Source organism: Scatophagus argus, chromosome 3, assembly GCF_020382885.2.
Source record: "Scatophagus argus isolate fScaArg1 chromosome 3, fScaArg1.pri, whole genome shotgun sequence".
NCBI classification, from domain to species: Eukaryota; Metazoa; Chordata; class Actinopteri; family Scatophagidae; genus Scatophagus; species Scatophagus argus.
Genome location: NC_058495.1, coordinates 3853904 through 3880321, shown reverse-complemented (window position 1 = coordinate 3880321; position 26418 = coordinate 3853904). Strand labels below are relative to the sequence as shown.

Below are 26418 nucleotides of genomic sequence, written 5' to 3'. Positions count from 1 at the left end.
AATCTTATCTTTTAGTGGTATTTGCTGGCAGTAAAAGCGCTTTCCGATGCCTGTCACCAGGCAACACCGAGGTTGTGTATTTTGAATGGTTGTCACTGCAGTGCAACTTCACCACTGCGGCTCACAACTACCACTGAGCCCTCTAAAATAATACCATACATTACAGACTGCTGCTATCCATCTAATCTAACCTAACCTAATCTAATCTAATCTAATCTAATCTAATCTAATCTAATCTAATAATACACATCTAATCATTCTTTCTGTATTGCTTTCCGATCCTATGGCTTTGGTGTCGATCACTTGATTAGCTGCAACTGCTCACTTAAGAATAGGCAGCATTTTTCTTTAGTCTCAGCAAACATATTATGGGTGAACAGTTTAACAGAAATGTAAATTTAGCAAGAACCACCGTGAGTCCACAGCTGTCATTCAAGTCACTGACTTCACAAAACTTACTGAGTAAGTAAGAGACACAGTGATCACTAGTATTACAGATTTTAAGGCTTTTAGTAAAGCCTTCTCAGAGGTATGATCAGGGACCTGGAGGGCAGAAGATGATCACAATATTTTGAGATAGTTATCTTTCAACGGAATCCATATCGTATTTGATTCATGCAAAACAATTTCTGAATGCAATATCATAAAGACAGGATGCTGCCTCAGCTACTTAACCTGTATTGAGTTTTCAAAAACTCACCGGGCCAGTCTACTGTTAAGCCAGATAAATGGTAGCAATATTAAAAGAGCATAAACCTATATATAATGAGAGCATAGGCATTGCAGTCATTGGTTATTGTACGAAAATGTAATTACATTTTGTTTCTGCACCCTTAAGGAATGAATCAGACCTTAACATAACATGCGGTGGTGTCTAATTAGATTTTTAAATGTATGCTCTACTCTGCTTTTTCCAAGACTTGACTGTGAATAAAAGATGCCTCATCCATGGTGCACTGAATATGTAAATCACATCATGACCACCTTCATATTTTGATGTACAACTTGTTAAACTGAGTCATCAGCAGTACTGAAACCCGCCAATGTACAATGTAAAGCAAATATACAGTGTCCCCAAAAACACAGTGAGAAACACAGCAGCAACTGAAAGTGAAAAGAGTTCAAATCAAGTAATGCGCTTTTTGTAATGCTGTCCAATGTCTTGAAACATTTAAAATGTCATTAAAAAGTAACGAGTCTCTGTAATGAAGCAATTAAAATGTGTCCTGCCATTAGTGTCCTTTCTCTTCAAGTTGCTAAGGTCACATCAAAGTAGGTGTCTGCTGCACGCATAAAAAGTTTCAGTAATGTCCATTGCACAGGAATTATAGCCAAGTTGTATCTTAAGTAATTGAGCAAATTTGTCTTCAGAATGGTGACTTTGGTGACTGACTTTAACTGCTTGAGCCATATACGGCCATATTTGCTGCAGGTCATGTATAGAAATATATAAACGCATATACATATATTTATTGCTATTCCCATTTAAATTGCCAACACATCTGTGTCAGTACATTGTAAAATTATCAATATCTAACTGTAAGATGTAATTAGGTGACTCATATTTTCTCACATTGGCTGTTGTTGGACCTGACCCCTTAAGCCAAGAGAGCTACAAGAGCCACAGTTTATGAATGATGTTTCCTATACTTGTAGTTAAATAGAAGCTTTGCGTTAACAGCTGGAAACAGTAATATACAATAGTGTGTCAGTCAATCCAAAATGAATTTAAAAAATTTTTTTTTTGTGAATTTAATCGTTTTCCTGTATGGCCCCAGTGTATGTTTGCAGTTTACTGTCCGAAGTTAGTATCCGAAGGAAAGTCAATTATTTTTACTGATACGGTTAAACATTCTTGCAAAATTTTGCATAGTTACCAAGGAACAACTCAGAAATCTGGTAATTAATGATAAACTAATAAGCCGAACTTGGATTCTCGGGAATAAATGACATTGTGGTAGATAACGATAAGTGCTGATTGAAAGGGCGTTTACAGATCTAGTCTTAGAGAAACATCTAGGAGCAGTTGACTGTACTGCGAAGGACTGCAAATCATTACTGCGGCATGTTTTTGCATTACGTCACTCCCCATTTTCTTTACATCCCTTTTACCAGTCAGTTCCTGTAGTGTAGTGGTTATCACGTTCGCCTAACACGCAAAAGGTCCTCGGTTCAAAACCGGGCGGGAACAGCTCTCTTCATCTTTTGCCTCCTGGCATGTGCAGTCAAACCTTTACAAATGATCCAGAATGCAGCAGTGCGTCTGGTTTTTAATGATCCCAAACGGGCTCATGTCACTCCATTACTCATCCAACTGCACTGGTTACCTATGGTAGCCAGAATCAAATTCACATGACTAACGCTCCCAGAGTGACTTCGGGGTCTGCACCCAGCTATCTGAGCATCTCTGGCTCTCTGGCTCTACGTTCAGCAAATGAATGTCGTCTGGCTCTGCCATCCCTTCACACATGGTACTCCCAAGTCAGACTTTTCTCCCACAGCTCCCTACCAGCCACAGTAAGCGCAGGGGCATCCCTCTCTTCCTTTAAAAAGCACCTGAAAACTCAGCTCTTCCAACTGCACCTTCTCTCCTAACAACCCTAACCCTCTAACACCCCTTCACTCTTTCATGTTCTCCTGCTTTCCACTCTTGCTCTTCTACTTAAGCACTTATGATTATGCTTTAGCTCTTATTGCTTTAGTCTAATTCTATTGTACTGAAACTTGGTATTCTGTAAGTTGCTTTGGATGAAAGCGTCTGGTAAGTGAAGTGTAATGTAATGTAATGTTTCCTAACAAGATCATGTGAGAGGGTGCATTGTTCCTGTAGACACAATAATCTTAATAATATCCCGTGTCTGTGAGACACCTTTATTTTCTAATCTTGTAGATTATTTGAGATTAAAGAGAAGAAAATCAGTGAACCTTTTCCTTGTGTGTGTGTGATGCAACCCAATTTCAAAATTTGTTAGGATTTTATATAGTCTCAGTCTGGTTTTAGTGGACGGATGGAGAAAGAAGCCATTTACATTTACAACTCTTCAAAATGTTTTTCGGTGCTAATTAGTATCGAATGAATAGAAAGTTGATAAAAGAGGGCCTTTTAAAGTCCCCAAACAAACTTTTGACTCAGTCTTTCCTTGATATAGTCTGCCCCCACGCATTGTGTATCATGATGGGTTTCAAAACTGTAAGCTGTCATTACAGTGTTCATTTTCACTGGCTGCCAGTAGCAGTATGAACAGTAATGTAATTCTACTGCGCTAACCACCACCATGATGACTGCACCGTACATGGTGTAATGCTCTTAGTGCTATGAGTATGAGTAACTGACTTGGCATAGCCCTAAACCTTACATTTATTAAAAAATACACAGCATGCTATTTGGTGCAGATGTCATTTCACCAAAGACCCATGCAGTTCTACACTGCGTGATCTGAATCCTACTGTGTGGGTTGCACAAAGAAATACAAACAAAATGAAGAAAGGGGTGGATATGAAGAAATAAGGTGACTTACACTGCATGAAAACACATTACAAAACTGTTTCCATTGTACACCTTCATTTGTGATAAGAAGCCCTCCAGCTCCCCTGCCGCCTGCAATGTAAATCAAGGTCATTAGATTTTTTAGCAACTCCATTGCTCCTCCGCACTCAAATCTCATTTGGCCATCGCTCACAGGCTTATCCTACTGTGTGGTAATTTCATTTGATCCCACCCAAGCTCAGCATAGCGCTCAATTTGACATCGTAGGAGAAGGAGATTTTTGCAGAGCGAGTGTTGGAGGTTGTTGAAGGAGCAGAGAGATTGGTATATGTAGCTGGTGGCTCTCTCACATTCCCTCTCAATTCCATTATTTCCATTAGTCCCCGGCTCTTCAAAGCCCTATAACCCGACACTTGGCATATGCCAAACAGAGAAAAAAATGAAACCCAGACAGCAGCAGGCAAGTGATTTTAGTTGGTGTTGTAGTTATATTCATTTTCAAGAATACCTCCATCAATTGGCATAGCTAGAAAAAGAGAGGGGGCTGCGTACAGGATTTTTTTCCCCCTAATATTCTCAAAACGTGTACGCTGGGTGTTTCTTGACGTTTGGTTTTGCTGGTTTGTCATGAAGTTGTCAGTCTCGTCACACTGCAGTGCTTGCGTTGTTGGTCTCTGCTCTGACCATGCAGAACCCTTTGAGAACTGGAGTAAAGGAGGAGAGGAAATGTCAGAACAGAAGAAAGAAAGAATAGGCACAGAAGATGGAGTGTGTTAAAGGAACACTGTTACCTACAAAATCTGTTCATATTTACTAATATAAGACAATATTTTTTTTCCTAAATACAATTTGTAGTACATGGAATTATTCACTGACAGTATTTTTCTACAGTTAAGCTGTAGTGAGGAGTTGGGGTGAATGGTTGGATTACAAAGTGCAGGACTTGGTCCCTGGAGACCATTTTTTTTTATTCCTCACAGTTTTTAGTGTGAGGGATAAAAAAAATGGTGAAAGTAAAAATAAACACAGGGAAAAAGGGAAATGGCAGTTAAATACAGTGGAGGGAATGGAGAAGAAGGCAGAGGAGCTTGGGACATACTGTCCAAGCAACATTTTCTCTTTTGAGAGCAAAAAGTTGTAGGGTGTATGAAAAAAAAACATGAGAAACTGGGGAAGCTCTGTGCTTAAAGTGTTTAAAGTGTTCTAGACAATGAAGTGTTTTAAGTCTCATATTTTACTGACATAGCTTTGCTTTAACCCCTGACTAACAGGGGAGTTGCCAGTCCACAGGGCTTCAGCACAAACACTACAACATGGAATCATTGTCACTCATCTCCTCCAAGCCTGCCTGCTCTCCTGAGAACCCAACACCACTGAGCTGTACAGAGCATCTTTGACTGAAGTCGAAATGACTGGCTCAGCACTGTACTCAGTGCTGTTCTTCTTCTGAGTCAATAAAGAATTCCTTTTACAACCCCTCTATGTATATCCATCCTCCGTGCACTTTCAGCAGCCTTGGAACTCCTGTGAGTGAGGATGTTGATTATTGTCAGGTTAAATACGGGGCTCCGTAAGAGAAATGGAGAAAAAGATCATAAACCAGGTGAAAAGACCTGAGCTCCAGAGCTCGGTGTCATCCTTTATTCTCTCTGTATAGACTTGAGAAAGACGCTAACAGCAAACGAGCAGAGCGGAGATGGAGACGGAGAGATCCACAGAGAGATGAGGAGCTGTAGAATACACGATCTCTGTGTAATGTTATTCGACACGCGAGTAGATTTTCTTTGTCAGACATGAACAGAATCCTTTTCAAAGAAGCCCCCCGGTGACGGGTCTTAAGAGGAAGAGCTGAGGGAGACAGTAGCCCCCTAAAGAAGACGAAGAATCAGCACATCTGCCAAAGAGGAAGTGACTTCAGTCAGCATATTGATCCCAGAGTTCATTGTGTGGCAACGCTGCTCCAGATGCATACATTTATGTCCCTCTCATGTATACTCTGTCTAGGTATCTAATTGGCATGCGTGATTTTTATCTTTGTATTCCTAGGAGAGCTGTCTGTTTTGCCATGCATTTTTTTTTTCTCAGATAATTTTTTCTTTTTTCTTCAAGATTGGTTGCTCCCTGGTTTTGCTATTTGCATGTCTATTGCATTATGTTGATAGGTGATAGCAATGTGTTTTCTAAAGTTAAATGCCTAATGTGGTGTTTTTGTTGAATTGCAGGTACAATGTGGATACCAGGAGCTCCAACCTTTCAAAACATGTAAGCAGCCTTTGAGAAATCCACACATCACAATGTCATGGGAGTTGGTATGGACAGGGAACTGGTGCCCTCAGACTGGCAAGAGGTGCTAAAAAATGATCAGATGAGTCAAAGATCTAACTTGATACAAGAACGAAATGAAGCTTGATAGGTTTCCTTTAACTTCCAATCAGTTAGCTAAATGTACTAAAACTTTCCTTTTCATTTGTCAACTCCTACACTTTGGTCTTAGCACATGGTTTGTCTGTGCTGTTGTCCCTGCCAAGCACATTCTGTTATCCTCCCCACATTTCCAGTTTTCTTAACGCTTATGTGATAACGGTACGGCATGTCCTATACTCACTGCATCAGTTGGCAGCTCAGGATGAAGTGAACTGAATGAAAATTGGTGGAGTTTAATTGAATTTCAAATGACATGGAAATATTAAAGTATAATTTGAGCTTTATTTTAGATACAACATTAGCTTCTTTTTTTAGCATTACATTTTTAATATTATTCTGAAGTGTTTTCATTGTGTCTTGTCAGCTTTTCCTCTAACTTGTGTCTGCCTTTCCTTACTGCCTACCCACCTGGATGAGCAGAAGGTAGGCTGACATCACATTATATCCCTTTATTTCATTTCTCCTTGTTATCTGCTGAATGTTTCCCAAACTGAGCTTGAGGTCTTAGGTGTTAAACATACAGCTGGAGGACATTTGACGGTGCTTTCGTGACTTCTTTACTGGTTCATGTGGCGGTGAAGGGAGTCACATTGTTCCACAGATAACAGACTATCTGGATTTTGAGAGGGTCTGTTCATCTCTGAGATTTAAGACTCCCACAAATCCCACAACAGAATGTTATGTCTTCTTCTGCGTCACCTGAGTCATTTTAGTGCACTTAGTTTTACTTTGTACTTTATGAGCATCTCGAAGGAACAATGCATCACGCAAGCTCTAAATACTAAACTTTTAGAAGTTTTTTGGGATTGGGAAATTTTGGGAAATGTGTAATATTATATTATTATTATTACCTCATCTACTCATTACTCCACAAAACATTTTGTCAATACTCACAAACATATTTATTATTGTATTTAAATGTCCACAAAAAAAACACATGTAAACAAAAATGGTTGAATCTGGAATGTGATCACAATTGAAGTATACTCTTGAATCTACTCTTATGTGACTGGCTCAAAACACATGACCTCGTACAAATGAAGTTTGCACATGATAAACTGTTCAACAATATGTAATGTAATTATGTGATTGTAACAAGCACAATTAGAATGAAAATAACAAAAACTTTTGAATATATACATAATTTTTACCCTTCTTTAAAAGGAGAATACTTTCTATTAATATTAATATTTAATTTAATGTTTTATGCTGTTACACCCCACGCTTCAGCGGCCTTATGTGGTGAACAACACTCCCAAGACACCTTTAAAACAGCCAACCCCATGGGATTTATTAACATTATAACAAAAAACAAGACATTTAACACTACCAAAGACAAGTGCGAACACAACCATGGTAAGAAATCCGAGAACTGAGAGGCTTCAACACCAGCAGTCCACACTCCCAAAGCTTCTCCTTCAGATGTTTTCAGAGGTGCTTCAGAGGAGCTTTTAGAAACACTTCCCTCACAGGCCAAGTGCACCTCACTGAGTAGTTAGGATGCAGAACACCTGGTCAGAGATAGAGAAGGCAGGTGGAGAGAAGGAGCAAACAGTACAAAAGAGCACATACAGCCACAGCAACACATTGAAGAACATTTTGGTACGTAAGTCATAACTTATGTCATAACTTTAAAGCATTTGTGAATCCTTCTGTGTGTGATGTCAGTACTGATCTGACTCCACAGAAGTTTGTTTGGCAATAACGACAACATGTGATCAAGTGTGATGGAAACCAATGTTGTGACTAAATCATGACTTTATTAATGCACGAAAAAATACTATATATTATCGTGTTTTCTACTGACTTTCCCTCCCTTGAGGTCTGACTGGAGTCCTCATAGTGTCCTCTGTTCTGCAGTGGTTTAATGGCATCAGACTGGATAAACAGGATGTGGAAATCTTGCAGAAATCTCCACATAAGCATGTTTGATGGGGTTGAGGTCAGGACTCTGTGTGAGCAGGCCAGTCAAGTTCTTCCACACCAAACTGATCCAACCATGTCTTTATGGACTTTGCTTTGTGCACTGGGGCTCAGTCATAGAATAGAAAAGGGCCTCACCCAAACTGTTTCACTTCACTGGAAGTAAGGGGCCGAGCCTAACCCCTGAATACTTTTGTCTATATAGTGTATGTGAGAATACGAATGTACAACTAGGATATTCAGTGACGATGTGTTTCTTCACTAAAGCAAACATATGAAAAGGTATTAAAAAAATAGCTTCAGTTTCAGGGTAACAGTTATAATAGACTGATGTCAAGTTGAATGTGTACAGTTGTACTGTCCTGTGCAGTATTAAGTGTGTGCTGGTCTCCTCTGTGAAGGACTTCCTGGGTCAGATGTTCTGTACGTTGGGTGAGATCATTGGCTCAACTGGCAGCAGGCTGGAAAGGACACTCTCGTAAGTACAGAACACACACAATGTGAGCAGATATCAGAGGGGCAGAAACACTGATTTAAGGCTATTGCAGATGAATTAATCATGTAATTTGTATCAACATTCCTAAAGTCTGCTATTAAATTCAAAATGTGGAATCTATGTTCCATGAGACGAATTCACACTTGAATATTGTTTTGTAAATGATCATAAGAGAGCAACACATAAAAAACAACACACACTGCTGATGTTAAGGTAAGATCACGTAACACCAGTCACTTCATTTGAAGCCTTCATCCCTGACAAATTCATGGACTTGTGTTTACTGTTTTTCAATGAAGACGTGTGAATTTACAGCCAGTCAACAGAAACAGTGTCCTGTGTTGGAAGATGTCAGCTTTTCTAGCAATGAGTCAAATGTTGAACACCAATGCGATCATAGCTTAAAGTGCAAAATTACTTTGCTTTTGCAAGCTCTTGCTATAGATGCTTCTATGCTGTATGATACCCTTCCATCAGTTTGATCACATTCTTTCGCCCAGCTGTAAACGAACTCTGTCTTCTGTCTGTACGTCAGCTCCAGTGTGTGCTCTGGGTGTGATGATGATGATGATGATGCCCCTCTCCTTAATGAATCAAAGTACAGTGCCTTGACGACAGGCGGAGGTTGGCATTTCATAGTTTCCAGTGTTAAAACCTTAAAATGCAGTCATGCTTCACAAACATGTTTGTAATGCAAACTACTTTGTTGTTTGTGAATTTTCAGTCAGAAATAGTGACTGTCAGTACAAATGATGTAAAGATTTGTTTCTGTAAACAGATGTCACAAAAAAAGGTCATGTCAGCCCTCAATCTTTAAAGAACTTAAATACAACTAAGCAGTCAAAGACACTTCCATTCAGCTCTGTGGAGATGTTGTGGCTGCTTTGCAAAGTATGAAAAACTTGAAGGATAACTAAGAGGCTGTCTACCTTAGTGATTTCCTGTCTTCATCTTCATCTCATGTTTAGAAGAACTGCTCAGCAGAGTTGGCCATAGGTAATCAATAGCTTAGAAAAGAAAATGAAATGCCAAGTTTCCTCGCTTCAAATTCTGGCAACAAAGGGAGGAGCAGTCAAACTTGGACAAACACAAAAGGCAAGACAGGTAGGATGAAAGGAAATTTAACTGAGGCAGTGGTCACAAACAAGCTTGCAGGTTCGCAACAGGAAGTCAGTCCAAACAGGTAACTAAAAAACCGGGGTTGGAGACTGGGAGATAAAAGGAGATACTGTAGGATAGGAAGTAAGGCTGGTCAGTGTCAGACTTATCGACGGCAGTTACAACTGATTTGTGATTCAGTAATTTTTATTTTCTGAATGAATACGCTAAGAGCTGCTGTTGGTGCTGTCATTCCTGTTCCACAGGTCGTTTTGATCTGCTTTGTTACAACAGCCCAATTGTTTACTCCCTTGTCAGATCAAGTAACCAGTTATTTAATCAAAGGGACATTATTCCACCCATCCATCCATCCATCCATCCATCCATCCATCCATCTATCCATCCATTTTCTACATGTTTAGAATACTTTTTACATTTTACATTTCTTTCTAGCTTTGGTGAGCTACTGTCTCCTCTGAGTAAACACCTCTGCTTCACAAACTTGAATACAAATATAAATGTTTGTCATATTTGAGTCATCACTGACAATAACTGTACTCTGATGAGTGTGAAATTTTAACTAGAATATCAGAAAACAGCATTTTTCCTTCTCAGTTGAACCTTGGATTAACTGCCCAATTTTAACGGACATACTGAAATGTAAAGGTTCTTTTTTTCAGCATTCTAAATAAAATGCAGTAGCTTGTGTATCTCCAACCAGCAAATCAGAATTTCATCTGTGGATATAAGTGGGGTCATTGATGAATCTCTCATCATTATTTTGCCATTTCTTCAGTGAGGCTGTCAGATCACCTTGTTCATGACTATCAGTCAGTTCCTTAGTGATTGGAACGAAATGCCAAAGGGAGTCAGGGAAGTCATCATGGACATTGATTGTTGACGTTGATACCATCACGTTACAGTCAGGATGTCACAAGCTCTGGACAGCAGTGACGGCAGTGCATACATGTTCCTGGGTATTGGTGACTTTTCAGTTCTCAGGAAATACTCTTAAATTTAATTCAAAGCAAACTGATTGTGTATTACAAAAACTCGAGTTCCTCTTTATAATATTAAGACATAATAATACATGTCTTTTTTTTTTATCAAAATTGTTTGACAGGACAGCACAGTGGTGCAGTAGTTAGGACTGTCGCCTCACAGCAAGAGGGTTCCAGGTTCAAATCCCGGTCTGGTTCCTTCTGTATGGAGTTTGCATGTTCTCCCTGTGTCTGTGTGGGTTTTCTCCGTACACCAGCTTCCTCCTACAGTCCCAAAAATTAGCTTAATTGGCTACTCTACATGAGTGTGTGGTTGTATGTCTTTGTGTGTCAGCCCTGCGATTGACTAGCGACCAGTCCCGGGTGAACTCCACCTGTCGCCTGTAGTCAGCTGGGATAGGCTCCAGTGGTATAGAAAGCGGTTGGATAATTGCTTGGCACATGGACCCCTTTTTTATAATGTCCCCAAGGCAAATTTTCAGTTTCAGTGAGACACACTGCTGCCAGTCATGCAGGGAAGAGCCCAGTCCGGAGTGAGGAGATCTCATGTTATGTGATATGGAACAACCATAGACCGTGCAGCCGAGACAGGATGCCTGAACAATAATCATACAACATGGTGTGAAAACTGACTATGCGTGTGCAAATCTACGGAAACACTGGCCATACGGGAGACAGATGCACTGCAACACGTCCTCATCCCAGGTCATCGCATACTGATATACTTTAATCAGCTGTACTGACACAGCCTTGACCAGCCTTGATTTAATATTTACTGTTGTTGTTAATTATTGAGAAGGGCTGGTGCATGTTTGTTAGGAAATGTGCAGCAGAAAAGCAGCAGCACTAGAAAATGTAAATCATCAAGTCAAGCACTTGATAGCCATGTTATTTTGAGTGTCTATTAATCATTGATTAGTGAGGGAATGTTTTCAGGCATAATCCTTGTCGAGAATATTCCAAGGAGGTTACTACATCATTCAGTATGTTCAAAAATGGTAAATTTAACAGATAATGAGCTGGGAGTGACCTGTCACCTTGTAAATCCAAGGATTCTCTTTTCTTGTTCAGTATCTATACGGTTTTGAATGTCCTGTGCGATGCCAGAGAAACATTTAAGCATTTGACCTCACTACAGTTCTGAACAAGGTGACTACAAGGAGAAGTTCCCCAAAGTGCACTGGCTGTACTTGTTCAGTAAGCAAAAGGGGAATTTCTTCCTGTGATGCACCGAGCCATTCAAAAATAGGTTTGATCCCTCTTGGCTCGCCAGTGCCAGTTGTGGCAAAGGGGCTCCAAATGGGCTCAGAGGGACCCTGAAGTCATCATCTGACAGACTTGTTCATTTATGAGAAGATGTCTCTGACACAGAAGTGCTGCTTCAAAAGCTGTGGAAACAAGACCCCTCAGTCCAGGTGTTCTGTGTGACAGAAAGGCGTGAGGGGGATATGCCAGTGGTCAAAAGCCATGTGTTCTCTCTTAAAGGATTTTAAATGTATACATACTTACAGTTAATCATGACAATTATCAATACAATAATAAACTAAAATCACAATACCCAAAAACAGAAGTATTCTGTACTTGTTTGATATAGAATTACAAGTATAAGCAGGAACATTAAATAAAATGGGTCATTGCTTTCATGGACATATGATAAACCTTGACCTTATTCTGTCCTCAGATCCCCTTTGACTTAAGATTCACTGAAAATAAAGCAAAAACAACTAAACAACAACAACAAAAAAAGACAAGTATTGTTGAATATTTACATTGACACTTTGCAATACCTCTGTCCATGTCATTAACAAGGTGGCACTCTCTGGCACTCTACAGTTTGTGACTGAGTAATCCCCCCCTTAACTGTTATTATTATTTAAGCCAATATAAATTCTTGAAGCATTTACCAAATATAATATCAAAAAGCACACACAATGTGTTGTTTTTAACCCCAAAACTCAGCACACTGAAAAGTCACCAATAGCAGGACTGACCCCTATAAGCTGTCCTTGAGCCAGGCTTTCATCCTTCAAGTGAAGCACCTCATTGGCCAGTACTGGAAGCTGTGGTTGTACTGGGAAGGTCCCAAGTGTTAATATAACCTACATACTGGAGGACATACGGTATGAACCATTCTGGAGATATTAAAGGCTAAAAATGATACACTTCCCCTCAGAGTTTTACTACAATACATTGCACTGCTGTAAAAATACAAAAAAAAAAAAAAAAAAGAAAAAAAAAAAGAGTGATCCAATTCTGATGAAATTTTGAACGCCACCTGTCTGTCTTTGACTGATTCATCATCATTACCTTGGTTTCTGACAGCAGGTCGGATAAAGTGGCAGCTTCTCTTCCCACCTTGGAGAGAGCGGTAGGGGTGAGCGGTATGTTTGCCTGAGGCTGACAACATGAAACATGACTATTTCCACTATTTCACCCAGTCTCCTGTTTATGTGTTTTGAGAGCCTTTAGGGCTTCCACATGTTCTACCTATAATTAGACGATCATCGTGATGAGCTCAGCAGCCACTTGCGTGTGTGTTTGAAGCATGATGAAGTTGTTTTTCAGACATTATTTCACAGAAGACAAATAGAAAGCGAGGAGAGGTAAGCTTTTGGCAGATAATTCGTTTTAATGGAAAATGAGAATTAGATCTGTTTTATCTGTTATACTGTGTGTCTCTGGTGTATTATCACTGTATAATTGTTTGGTGAAATCGTACTGCTAAAATGAAGACAACAAGCCCCATGGTGAAAGGAAAACTCTTTAGTGTCACCAAGCACACACTTAATGATCAGCCACCTGTGAACCATATTTCCAGTGTTTGTCAAAGCCAATCTTGCTGCTAGTCCTGTGCTGTCATTTATCTTTGTTGAAGCCTGTGGGAGCATTTCCTAATTCAGACAGCTTGTCAATGAGAGGGAGAGGCTCTGATGCCCTTGGATGCCAGTGCTGGAGTCTAACAACTTTGGTGTGTGTGTGTGTGTGTGTGGTGTGGTGTGTGTGTTTGTCTTTATCACATGGTGGGAACCAGCATCGGACAGCACACTCACAGTGTGGGAACCAAAATCTTGGTGGGGACCAAAACCCTGGTCCCCACTTGGGAGAGCATTAAATTCATTGAAACAATGGCTACAGGGATGCCCTGTCAAATTTTCAGGGGCTACCCCACAATGTAATGACAACCAGATAAGTGTGCTTAAGTGTGCTTAAGTGAGGTTAACTCACTAACCCCCCTACTGGTCGGACCTGGTAAGGCAGGAACACACACTTCACACACACTTGACTCATCTGCACATGTGCAGACACTTGAATGCAAAAATAGACTGTTTCTCTCACATACTTCATCCAATGTGGATGAAACTTTACAGTTATAATGACCATCTGAGTCTGAACAGATTGATATGCCAATATGATGATACACTCATAGCGCCACCTATTGGCAGTATGCTTTCTGTTTTGGCAGATTTTCCTCTTCCCACACGTTGTACTTGAAGGAACTCCTCCTAGGGAGATGATCAGATCAACCCCAAACTTTGTCACATGGTTCTGAGGACATGATTAAGCAAAAGCTATCAAAAGCTTTTTTGAAAGGTACATGGTGGGGACGGTGTGTCGCTGCACAGTTGATCCTTTGCCAGTATGGAGAAAGTTGCTGCATTTCTTGAATTATTAATCCAATATGCCTTAAACTTAGTAATTACATCAGCCCCTGTCCCAGTTTTCATATAACTCTGTCATCACAAGCGGACGGGGCCAAATTGTTCTGCAGCGCCCCCTAGAATAAGACCTGGGTCACTGTAAGACCTACAGACACGAAAATTGGTACACAGATGTATCGTCCCTATACGAGAAATCTCTCTCTTGGAGGTATCCTCTAAAATATACAGGAAGTCCGCCATTTTGGACAAACTGCGCCAGTTTGTGTTTCACACTCGCCATACTTTATCAAACTCCTCCTAAGGGAATCGTCTGATCGAGCTGATAATTTTTTCAGGTCACTCTGAAGGCATAAAGGACAAAGAGTTATCAACAGCTTTGGTCTGTGTTACACGGTCTGGCTGTTCTTCCGCCACTTGACCCTTCACCAACACACAGGAAATGGATGCATTTTTGCCTGTTTCTCCAACATACTTCATCCAATGTGGATGAAACTTTGCAGTCATGATGAGCATCCAAGTCTCAACACATTGCTATGGTAATATGATGACACATAGCGGACGGGGGACCTGTCTTTTGTACATGTGTATTTTTGTGTACGTCAGTGGACAGTACACCACAGCAGATGACAAAAAGGGGGGAGAGAAGAGAGGATAGGGGAGGGGGTGGCTGCGGCTCCCGCAGACCGAAAGGAGTGCGAGGGCTGGGTCAAAGTGGTAGCGGATTTTCCCCTGTCTGCAGCTGCACTTCATATTGATGAACTTTTTACCTGTTTATTAGGAAAATACAAAAAGAAATGTTTGTGTTTTTGATCATTCATACGTTTTAAATGTCTCCTCTGTTACAATTTTGAGTTTCGATCAAAATGCAGTGTTTTTATTACATTATTACACAAAGACAATCACGGTTTTTCCTAATCAAAAACCATGGGTGGACGGCACAGTGTGGCCCCTGCTAAAAGCCCGGGATGCAGCCTATAGGTCAGGAGATAGGCTGGCTTACAGCAGGGCCCGGAAAGAACTGAAAAAGGGCATCCAGCTGGCAAAACACAGGCACAAGCAGCGCATTGAGGAGCACTTCAATGACAACGATCCACGTAACATGTGGAAAGGCATCAGGACCATCACGGACTACAAGCGGAATGACCAGCAGGTCAGCCATGACCTGACCCTACCTGACACCTTAAACAGCTTCTTCGCACGCTTCGACTCTCCAAGCAGCAGAAGAACTGCTGACCTTCCTCAGCCAGAGGTGCAGCAGCAGCCTCTCGTCCTGCAGCTGCACCAAGTGACCTCCGCTTTGAGGAGAGTCAACACCAACAAGGCTGCAGGTCCAGATAAGGTGTCAGGGCGCACACTGAAGTCATGCACTGACCAACTGGCAGGAGTCTTCCTGGACATCTTCAACCTGTCCATACAGCTGTCCATGGTCCCGGTGTGTCTGAAGTCCTCCATCATTGTGCCTCTGCCAAAGAAATCAACCATCACCTGCCTCAACGACTACCGACCTGTCACTCTGACCCCTATAATCATGAAGTGCTTCGAGAGGATCCTCCTGAGATACATCAAGGACGCCATCCCCGTTGGCCTGGACAGTCTGCAGTTCACCTACAGGGAGAACCGTTCTACGGAGGATGCCGTCTCACTAGCACTTCGCACGGCCCTGACTCACCTGCAGCATCCTAACACCTATGTTAGGATGCTATTTGTGGACTTCAGCTCGGCCTTCAACACGGTCCCCCCAGATATGTTGGCCCTGAAACTCCACAACCTGGGTTTGTCAGACTCACTCTGCTCCTGGATCAGGGACTTCCTCACCAACAGGCCCCAGGTGGTGAGGATAGGGGAGTCTACATCAGCCCCACTGATCCTCAACACTGGCACACCGCAGGGTAGTGTACTCAGCCCTGCCTTATTCACACTGTACACACACGACTGCTCTGCTATCCACCCCACAAACATGGTTGTTAAGTTCGCGGACGACACCACTGTAGTGGGTCTCACAATGATGAGACCCACTACAGAGACGAGGTCCAGAACTTGACACAGTGGTGTTCCAGGAAAAACCTCATCCTGGACATCAGCAAAACCAAGGAGGTCATAGTGGACTACAGGAGGTCCAGGAAGACCGATCACGCTCCCGTCTGTATACTTGGGAAGGCGGTTGAGCGGGTGGACAGCATTAAGTTCCTGGGCATCCACATCTCCTCTGACCTCTCCTGGTCAGTGAACACCTCACACCTGGTGAAAAAGGCCCAACAATGGCTCTTCTTTCTCAGGAAGTTGAAACGGACTGGACTGTCTACTCAGCTGCTCATGAACTTTTACAGACCAACAATCGAAAGCATCCTGTGTCTCAGTGTGACTGTGTGGTATGGCAGTTGCACAGCACAGGACAGAAAGGACTTAGCCACGGTGGTGAGGACAGCACAGGGGATTGTGGGCTGCAGTCTACCAGATCTGGACTCAGTTTACACTGCCCGAGTCCAGAAGAAGGCAAGACGCATTGCCACAGACCCCACCCACCCGGGCAACGAACTGTTTGTACCGCTTACATCAGGAAGGCGGTACAGGAACATTAAAACCAGCACCAACAGACTCAGGGACAGCTTCTTCCCCAGAGCTGTTAAAGCAATAACCCCCATACAGTGACACACTCACGTCCCACCCCCATACAGGACTTCACACATACACCCTCCCCCGTCTATCTGCATACACACACACAGCATACACATAGTCTGGCACTAAGTGCACTTTGTTTTTATCTACCTCATTTTGTATTTTGTATTTTATATTTTTATATTTTTTCTTAAGTGTGCAATTTCAATTTTCTCCTATTTATAAGTGTGTTTTTAAGCTGAGAATCTGCACAAAATTTCGTTAAGCTTGCATAATGACAATAAAGACTCTTGAATCTTAATGATTACATTCGGATTAAAGAACATATTATCTACAGTATTTCAGGATAGACTAATAGATTATTTAAACATATGTATAGTACAGGTCATGTTTTCAGGGTTTTACTTGTTTGTCCAAGTATCAGCACCAAAAGAAGTATGCAAGGACATGATTGGATATTTTCCTGTAAAAAATAATAGAGGACAGTACAGACACAATGCTAAAGGCTACACCTACATGCTTTGCAGAAAGTGCAATGGTCCAGCTCTGCTTCTCAGAGAAATAGAACTGCTTTTGGGAGTATCATAATTTAGTTAGAGTTTTCATTCAGTTTTCCAGGATTTGTAAAAAAAATATCTGATTTCAGTAAATATAATTCTAAAATAAATAATAAATAACTCAATGTTTTTTATGAAAAATATCATTCATAAAAATATTACTTGTGTGATTATCATTTTGGTGTGATTATGAGTTTAGACAACATCTAAAAGGTAAAAAAAATGTTTACAATTTTCTTCTATATGTGGGTCTTTGGGGGTGAATGGTAAAGGTTATTAGATACTGCCATTACAATTTAAATCAATTTCTGATATGTAATTATGATGCATTACCAAAAAACATAGCAATAAGTCAAGTCTTGCACGTTTAAATTAGTACTTACACGTGGAGAAAACACTGGGTCTCATTGCTTAATAAATAGTTTTAATTTTTATGCCGTGGATAGATTGGTGGGGGAGGGGCACACATGGGTGGGCTTGATACACGTTACGGGACATGACTGGCGGTCGGAGTCATCTGTAATGCACCTTTACCACATTTCCTGGATGTACTGATGATACAGAACAAGCGCTCTTTGACATGACAGCTGAAGGAGCAGACGGGCACAGCGTGCAGGTCAAGTGGCAGAGTGGACTCAAACAGGTAAGTCATCATAACTTTAACATTTATTTACGCGAGTCTGTGAAAAAAACGTCTAAAAGCAACTTCAGCATGACGTATTTGGTCATAGAGTGAAATCGTGAGTTTTGAGGGAGAGCTACTTGACGTTAGCAGAGCAGCTAGCGCTAGCTAATTAGCTACGTCACGGGTCTATTTAAAAGCCAAGAATGCCAAGCTGAGAATGTTTACGCTCCTCCCTCCATGGCTGAAAATCAAGCTTGTTGTTCTGGGTTGTGAGCGTGAGTCTACATTGAAAACAAAGGCTTTATGTACGCAAAAGATACTACACTTGAACGCCCCCCCACACGCTTTAACCACCTTGGCCTTCGATAGACAAGGAAAACCATGATGTGGGACTGTTTGTTAGATGATTGCCTGTTCGCCATCACTCTTAGTAACTAGTATAACTCATTTAAACATTTTCATGAAATGCAATATTTATATAACCCCAAACTCTGTTAATATTATGATATTTTTGTATTAATGATTAGGTATGTGATGGCTTCCCTTAGAGGATGCAGTGGAACATGTTGTGAAAGCACTGGACAAGACTGCAGAACTGGAAGTAAAATACATCAACTCCTATAAAGGTACTGTGTGTTTGCCACCTTCCGTATGCAAGTTTATGACCTCGTTTGTGTAAAATATAAAACATACTTTGTGTTTTATCTTGTTATGAATCCAGTTCACTTTTAATGTGGTGCACTTTAACCCCTCCAGCCTAAACTGTATAAAATAACATTTGTAGTATTGGTTTTAACAGGTCGAGGGGTGTTTGCCAAATCCCATTTCTCAAAAGGAGACTTTGTGGTGGAGTACAGAGGGACGTTGATAAATTTGGAAGAGTCAATAAAGAGGAAGAGGACCTATCACAGCTCATGTGCTGTTTTCATGTTTGACTTCTACTGGAAAGAAAAGACATGGTGGTAAGGTTTTGATTGATTGTTTTTTTTTTTTTTCTTTTTTTCGTAGCACTGACAAATCTCATAATAACCTTATGGTGTTACAAGGAACATGAGAGTAATGGCAAATTAGAAAAAAGGTACTTTAATCAGTAATTTAATATTATCAAGCCCAGTCATTTATTTTTTGCTATTCCAAAGCATTGATGCAGCCCAAGAAGATGGCAGCCTTGGACGCCTTGTCAATGATGACCACAGGCACCCAAACTGCAAAATGAAGAGGGTCATTACGGAGGCCAAATCATACCTCTGCCTATTTGCTTTGAGGGACATACAGCCAGGAGAAGAAATTACATATGACCATGGTGGAAATGATTGGCCATGGAGGAAACAGGTATGTCATTATTTATTATCAGTGTCAAATGTGGCTTAAATATAATGCACCAGAATGATTGTTATTTTTGTGCCTCTGTTCAGATTTCGACAATTAAAGAAAGCTTTGCAGCCTATCATACAGTTTTTTTGAGATACTTGTTTTTTTTGTATACATTTAAAGAAAATTAAGGCAATGCAGTAATGAGCTTGCACTAATGTGGGCATAACACCTACACAGTAATAATCATTGTGACATAACAGTTTTTTGAATTTCAACATTAGTTCAACATTTCAACATTTCACTTGGAGTAAAAAATGTGCAATGATTGCTGTTGTGAACACTTGTGCACAAACTGCTCGTTAATGATGACCTATTATTTCAGACAGAAGAACAGCCTTGTGTGGCCGAGTCCTCTCACTCTCAGGTCTCCACACCAGCAGAGAAGGTTGCTGAGACACCTCCATCCACCATCACACAGGTAAGAATCAGTTATTTTCAACATCAGTGTTTCTCTTTTACTCAAATAGGTGCAACATTTGCTCTTGTGCCCAGTCTTTGGTTTATTCTGCATTGGTTAAATTGGTTTCCGACATGTTGCCAAGCACAGTATGGTTTTCTTACTAAGTGGGGACCAGCCAGCCATTTACTCTAGCTGCTGTCTTACACACTTGTACGGTGTCTTGTGGGGACCACCGTAGCTAAGTATTACTCTGCACTCTTAGTGACACTGATGAGATTCTTTCATTCTTACAGTCAACTGAAATACACGTCTAAGACAAGGCCTATAACACAGGCTAAGTGTGCTTCCTGTACTTTACATCAGTTCTTGTGTCACAGCTCAGTTCAACCCTGTATAACTTGATATTCACTTGTTTTCCATTTGTACCAGTCACTGCAGTGCTATAGCAAGCTATACATTGTAGCCAGAAACAAGTGAACCTATGGAAAAAAATATGATTTAGAGCCAGGTACACACAGACATTGATGTTTATGCTATAGTGTTCTGTCTTGTTTTCACTGTTGCTTTGTCATGTAGTCTAATAGATTTATTTCTGTTGACAAACTGCTCATTAATGATGACCTATTATTTCAGACAGAAGAACAGCCTTGTGTGGCCGAGTCCTCTCACTCTCAGGTCTCCACACCAGCAGAGAAGGTTGCTGAGACACCTCCATCCACCATCACACAGGTAAGAATCAGTTAGTTTCAACATCAGTGTTTCTCTTTTACTCATATAGGTGCAACATTTGCTCTTGTGCCCAGTCTTTGGTTTATTCTGCATTGGTTAAACTGGTTTCCGACATGTTGCCAAGCACAGTATGGTTTTCTTACTAAGTGGGGACCAGCCAGCCATTTACTCTAGCTGCTGTCTTACACACTTGTACGGTGTCTTGTGGGGACCACCGTAGCTAAGTATTACTCTGCACTCTTAGTGACACTGATGAGATTCTTTCATTCTTACAGTCAACTGAAATACACGTCTAAGACAAGGCCTATAACACAGGCTAAGTGTGCTTCCTGTACTTTACATCAGTTCTTGTGTCACAGCTCAGTTCAACCCTGTACAACTTGATATTCACTTGTTTTCAGCTGTACCAGTCACTGCAGTGCTATAGCAAGCTATACAAAACTCATTGTAGCCAGAGACAAGTGAACCTATGGAAAAAAATATGATTTAGAGCCAGGTACACACAGACATTGATGTTTATGCTATAGTGTTCTGTCTTGTTTTCACTGTTGCTTTGTCATGTAGTCTAATAGATTTATTTCTGTTGACAAACTGCTCATTAATGATGACCTATTATTTCAGACAGAAGAACAGCCTTGTGTGGCCGAGTCCTCTCACTCTCAGGTCTCCACACCAGCAGAGAAGGTTGCTGAGACACCTCCATCCACCATTACACAGGTAAGAATCAGTTAGTTTCAACATCAGTGTTTCTCTTTTACTCATATAGGTGCAACATTTGCTCTTGTGCCCAGTCTTTGGTTTATTCTGCATTGGTTAAACTGGTTTCCGACATGTTGCCAAGCACAGTATGGTTTTCTTACTAAGTGGGGACCAGCCAGCCATTTACTCTAGCTGCTGTCTTACACACTTGTACGGTGTCTTGTGGGGACCACCGTAGCTAAGTATTACTCTGCACTCTTAGTGACACTGATGAGATTCTTTCATTCTTACTGTCAAATGAAATACACGTCTAAGACAAGGCCTATAACACAGGCTAAGTGTGCTTCCTGTACTTTACATCAGTTCTTGTGTGACAGCTCAGTTCAACCCTGTACAACTTGATATTCACTTGTTTTCAGCTGTACCAGTCACTGCAGTGCTATAGCAAGCTATACAAAACTCATTGTAGCCAGAGACAAGTGAACCTATGGAAAAAAATATGATTTAGAGCCAGGTACACACAGACATTGATGTTTATGCTGTAGTCTTCTGTCTTGTTTTCACTGTTGCTTTATCATGTAGTCTAATAGACTTATTTCTGTTGACAAACTGCTCATTAATGATGACCTATTATTTCAGACAGAAGAACAGCCTTGTGTGGCCGAGTCCTCTCACTCTCAGGTCTCCACACCAGCAGAGAAGGTTGCTGAGACACCTCCATCCACCATCATACAGGTAAGAATCAGTTATTTTCAACATCAGTGTTTCTCTTTTACTCAAATAGGTGCAACATTTGCTCTTGTGCCCAGTCTTTGGTTTATTCTGCATTGGTTAAACTGGTTTCCGACATGTTGCCAAGCACAGTATGGTTTTCTTACTAAGTGGGGACCAGCCAGCCATTTACTCTAGCTGCTGTCTTACACACTTGTACGGTGTCTTGTGGGGACCACCGTAGCTAAGTATTACTCTGCACTCTTAGTGACACTGATGAGATTCTTTCATTCTTACAGTCAACTGAAATACACATCTAAGACAAGGCCTATAACACAGGCTAAGTGTGCTTCCTGTACTTTACATCAGTTCTTGTGTCACAGCTCAGTTCAACCCTGTACAACTTGATATTCACTTGTTTTCCATTTGTACCAGTCACTGCAGTGCTATAGCAAGCTATACATTGTAGCCAGAAACAAGTGAACCTATGGAAAAAAATATGATTTAGAGCCAGGTACACACAGACATTGATGTTTATGCTATAGTGTTCTGTCTTGTTTTCACTGTTGCTTTGTCATGTAGTCTAATAGACTTATTTCTGTTGACAAACTGCTCATTAATGATGACCTATTATTTCAGACAGAAGAACAGCCTTGTGTGGCCGAGTCCTCTCACTCTCAGGTCTCCACACCAGCAGAGAAGGTTGCTGAGACACCTCCATCCACCATCACACAGGTAAGAATCAGTTAGTTTCAACATCAGTGTTTCTCTTTTACTCATATAGGTGCAACATTTGCTCTTGTGCCCAGTCTTTGGTTTATTCTGCATTGGTTAAACTGGTTTCCGACTTGTTGCCAAGCACAGTATGGTTTTCTTACTAAGTGGGGACCAGCCAGCCATTTACTCTAGCTGCTGTCTTACACACTTGTACGGTGTCTTGTGGGGACCACCGTAGCTAAGTATTACTCTGCACTCTTAGTGACACTGATGAGATTCTTTCATTCTTACAGTCAACTGAAATACACGTCTAAGACAAGGCCTATAACACAGGCTAAGTGTGCTTCCTGTACTTTACATCAGTTCTTGTGTCACAGCTCAGTTCAACCCTGTATAACTTGATATTCACTTGTTTTCAGCTGTACCAGTCACTGCAGTGCTATAGCAAGCTATACAAAACTCATTGTAGCCAGAGACAAGTGAACCTATGGAAAAAAATATGATTTAGAGCCAGGTACACACAGACATTGATGTTTATGCTATAGTGTTCTGTCTTGTTTTCACTGTTGCTTTATCATGTAGTCTAATAGACTTATTTCTGTTGACAAACTGCTCATTAATGATGACCTATTATTTCAGACAGAAGAACAGCCTTGTGTGGCCGAGTCCTCTCACTCTCAGGTCTCCACACCAGCAGAGAAGGTTGCTGAGACACCTCCATCCACCATCACACAGGTAAGAATCAGTTAGTTTCAACATCAGTGTTTCTCTTTTACTCAAATAGGTGCAACATTTGCTCTTGTGCCCAGTCTTTGGTTTATTCTGCATTGGTTAAACTGGTTTCCGACATGTTGCCAAGCACAGTATGGTTTTCTTACTAAGTGGGGACCAGCCAGCCATTTACTCTAGCTGCTGTCTTACACACTTGTACGGTGTCTTGTGGGGACCACCGTAGCTAAGTATTACTCTGCACTCTTAGTGACACTGATGAGATTCTTTCATTCTTACAGTCAACTGAAATACACGTCTAAGACAAGGCCTATAACACAGGCTAAGTGTGCTTCCTGTACTTTACATCAGTTCTTGTGTCACAGCTCAGTTCAACCCTGTACAACTTGATATTCACTTGTTTTCCATTTGTACCAGTCACTGCAGTGCTATAGCAAGCTATACAAAACTCACTTTTACCAGAGCCAACTTTGACCTATGAAAAATCTATGAAATACATGTTTGGTTTGGCTACATTGGTTAAACTGTTGTGTCAGACATGTTGCCAAGCACAGTCTGGTTTTCTGACTCAGTGGGGACTCGCTAGGATATTGTGACACTGATCTAGAATCTTCATAAGTGAAAGAGTATAGTCAGGTTTTGCACATTTTAAATTTTTGCTATGCCTTGTTTTTTTCTTTAATTTAAGCAACGTCAGTGTTTTCACAAGTCCTCTATCAGGCAGCATATGGTTGACAAATCACAACCAACTTGAAACTTTAGAACTACATAAAGACATTTTTAAAGTAATTTGTAGTGGGGTTTTTTAAGTATAATAATACAATAATGCAAACAAGTTTAAATTGAATTCAATAAACAAATTATTCCAAATTGTTTTAATCTTAGTCGTCTTCTTTTGTGTATGTATGTATGTGTGTTATTCATATATTATGTCTTCACTATTTCTTCTCTAGAACAAGGATGAATCAGGACCGATTCTTTCATCAAACAAAGCTGGAGTCGATCGTCACCTTGTAAGCTACACGGATTCTGATGAGTCTCTGTGTCCATGCACCAGTTCCTCCCAGCTAAATGAAAGATACTCACAGTTGATTTCCTGTGAGTCGTTGAGGTCTGAGGTGTTGATCACTGTGGTGTTGGAGGTCAGGGGGCTAGGGGTGGATGCTGGTGGAGGGTCTGGACAAACCTTCTCTTGTTTTTCTGCTCGGCTTTCTGGCATTTCTCCTTCCCTTCAGCTTCTGGCTCAGGCTTTAGTTTCAGTTCCTTCTGCAGATTCCTCTTCAGTTCTGCCAGTCTCTGCTGCAGCTGCTTGATGGTCCTGTTGTTGTTGCTGAGCTGTTGCTCCAGCTCCCGGTTTACTTTCTGGACATGATCTGGCTATCAGCAGGAAGGTTTGCCCTTATGAGCTGGGTCCTGCTCAAGGTTACTTGATTTACATAGCAGAACAGGACTGTTTTTTTGTTTGTTTTTTTGAGACAGTATCACTTAAATGATTGATATTAATGAATCATATTGTAATGTTCACATTCAAAAAATCTGCTTGGATTTGCAAAAAATTGTTTTGATACAATTTATTTTTCTTATGTGATAGCAGGGCTGTCAAGCTATTAAAAAATATCCCTTGACCCATGTCTGTCTGTTACTTAAGATGACTTGTAGTAGTAAAATCTTAAACATTGCATCATTTGCGCTAACTTTGAGAGCTATGTGTTGCAGCTTAGTCTTAAAACTTAAAAAATGACAAGATGAGACTTCAAATCATACATCTTTCGTCATTTTCATACCACATAAGCATTTTATCTGGAAATTAACTTCTATTATTAATCTTCTTATTAATTCAACTCAGATATTCAAATGAATATAGTCTTTTAATATGGTCTAATAAGTCTTTTAAACTAAATAATTACCCCATTATTTTTTTTTTCAATGAATATTAACTTATTAACAAAACTTACAAATGATATATTCCTTCAAATAAATGTTTAAACACCATCAGTGTTTAAGGTCTCTACAAAGTAAGTTAAACTTGAAAGTGTGTCAACTGGTCCAAAGGAAGATAGAAAAATCTGAAAGTGTGTATAAGGTTACCCCACAAGTCACTAAAAACCTGAAAAGTCCCCAGGAAGCTGTCCCTGGTCAGGTGAGGAATTCTACTTTGTCTGATTGACAATTTGAAGTGATATGTGTGTTTCTGGCTGCTCCAGTATACCACCTGATTTTTTTCAATGCTGTAAGACCTTCAGAAAGGGTGGTTCCCACATTGCACGTTCATGTCTTGTGTCCCTACAATGTGATATAGACAAGGCTGTGTGTGTGTGTGTGTGTGTAGGATTGCTGGCTGGGTCCCATGAAGGAAAGCTATATGAGGGACGTGAGTTGTATTACTAAGGAGCAAAATGTGTTTAGGAGTAGAGGGTTTATTGATTACAGGAGACTGTAGCGCGGATGGAAGTCACACTCACTTGCATAACAGTCAGACATACAAGGCAACCACTTGAATTAGTTCAGTGACAGGAAAACAACTGTGAAAATTTGACAATGATATTATAGAATAGTAAAATGCCCAATTTAAAGTTAGCTGTTTGGCCAGATCTCTCACCTGACCTGAAGCTGTCATATTAGGTGATGCTGCAGTGATCAGCCACAACATTAAAATGATTTAACAGGTGAAGTGAATGACATTAATCATCTGTTTACAATGCAGTGTCCTGCGGGGAAACCTTGGGTTTTCACAGTCATGTGGAAGTCCTTTGACACACACCACCCAGTTAAACATTGCACACCTGAAGACCCCCCCCACATGGCAACAGCTCTTCATGTCAGCAACAGCCTCCCCCCAAATGGTGGAACTTCTCACCTGGATGCCCACCCTCAATGCACAGGATCCAACATTCTGATGCCAGTGACCACAAAATTCAAAAAAAGGTCCTGTTTCCCTTCCCATGAGAGGTCAGGGCTGTTTTGGTAGCACAAGGGGAAGCACAAGTATCAAACAGGTGGTTTGAATGTTGTGGCTGATCGGTCTATAGTCTATTGACTCTTTATTGACTCTTGACTCAGTTTGTCAGAACAGGAGGAAGTTTCTTCAAGTCAAAAGTGGTGCCAACTATGTGCTGTGTCAGCAGCTTTGCACTAGTTAAATGTTTATGACTAGATACTGCTATGTTAAACAG

At 40.7% G+C, this 26418-nt stretch overlaps 1 protein-coding gene, 1 long non-coding RNA gene and 1 other non-coding gene across 4 annotated transcripts in view; all 3 read left to right on the top strand.

The window, feature by feature from the left end:
• LOC124055261 (copine-9-like) overlaps positions 1–26418 on the top strand; it is a 135330-nt gene that overhangs the window by 44216 nt on the left and 64696 nt on the right. The window contains exons 5-7 of one of the 2 annotated variants that reach the window (XM_046381908.1): positions 5710–5749; positions 6332–6334; positions 8236–8312. In XM_046381908.1, coding sequence (XP_046237864.1) covers positions 5710–5749; positions 6332–6334; positions 8236–8312 — 120 coding nt within the window. Of the gene's footprint in view, positions 1–5709; positions 5750–6275; positions 6335–8235; positions 8313–26418 lie in introns of both variants that reach the window. The other variant, XM_046381900.1, reaches the window with a different exon arrangement.
• Positions 2119–2191, top strand: trnav-aac. Its single transcript has one exon. It is a non-coding gene; the product is annotated as a tRNA-Val (tRNA).
• On the top strand, positions 17765–19201 carry LOC124055272. Its single transcript, XR_006842597.1, has 4 exons — positions 17765–17904; positions 18414–18512; positions 18686–18848; positions 19026–19201. It is a non-coding gene; the product is annotated as an uncharacterized LOC124055272 (long non-coding RNA).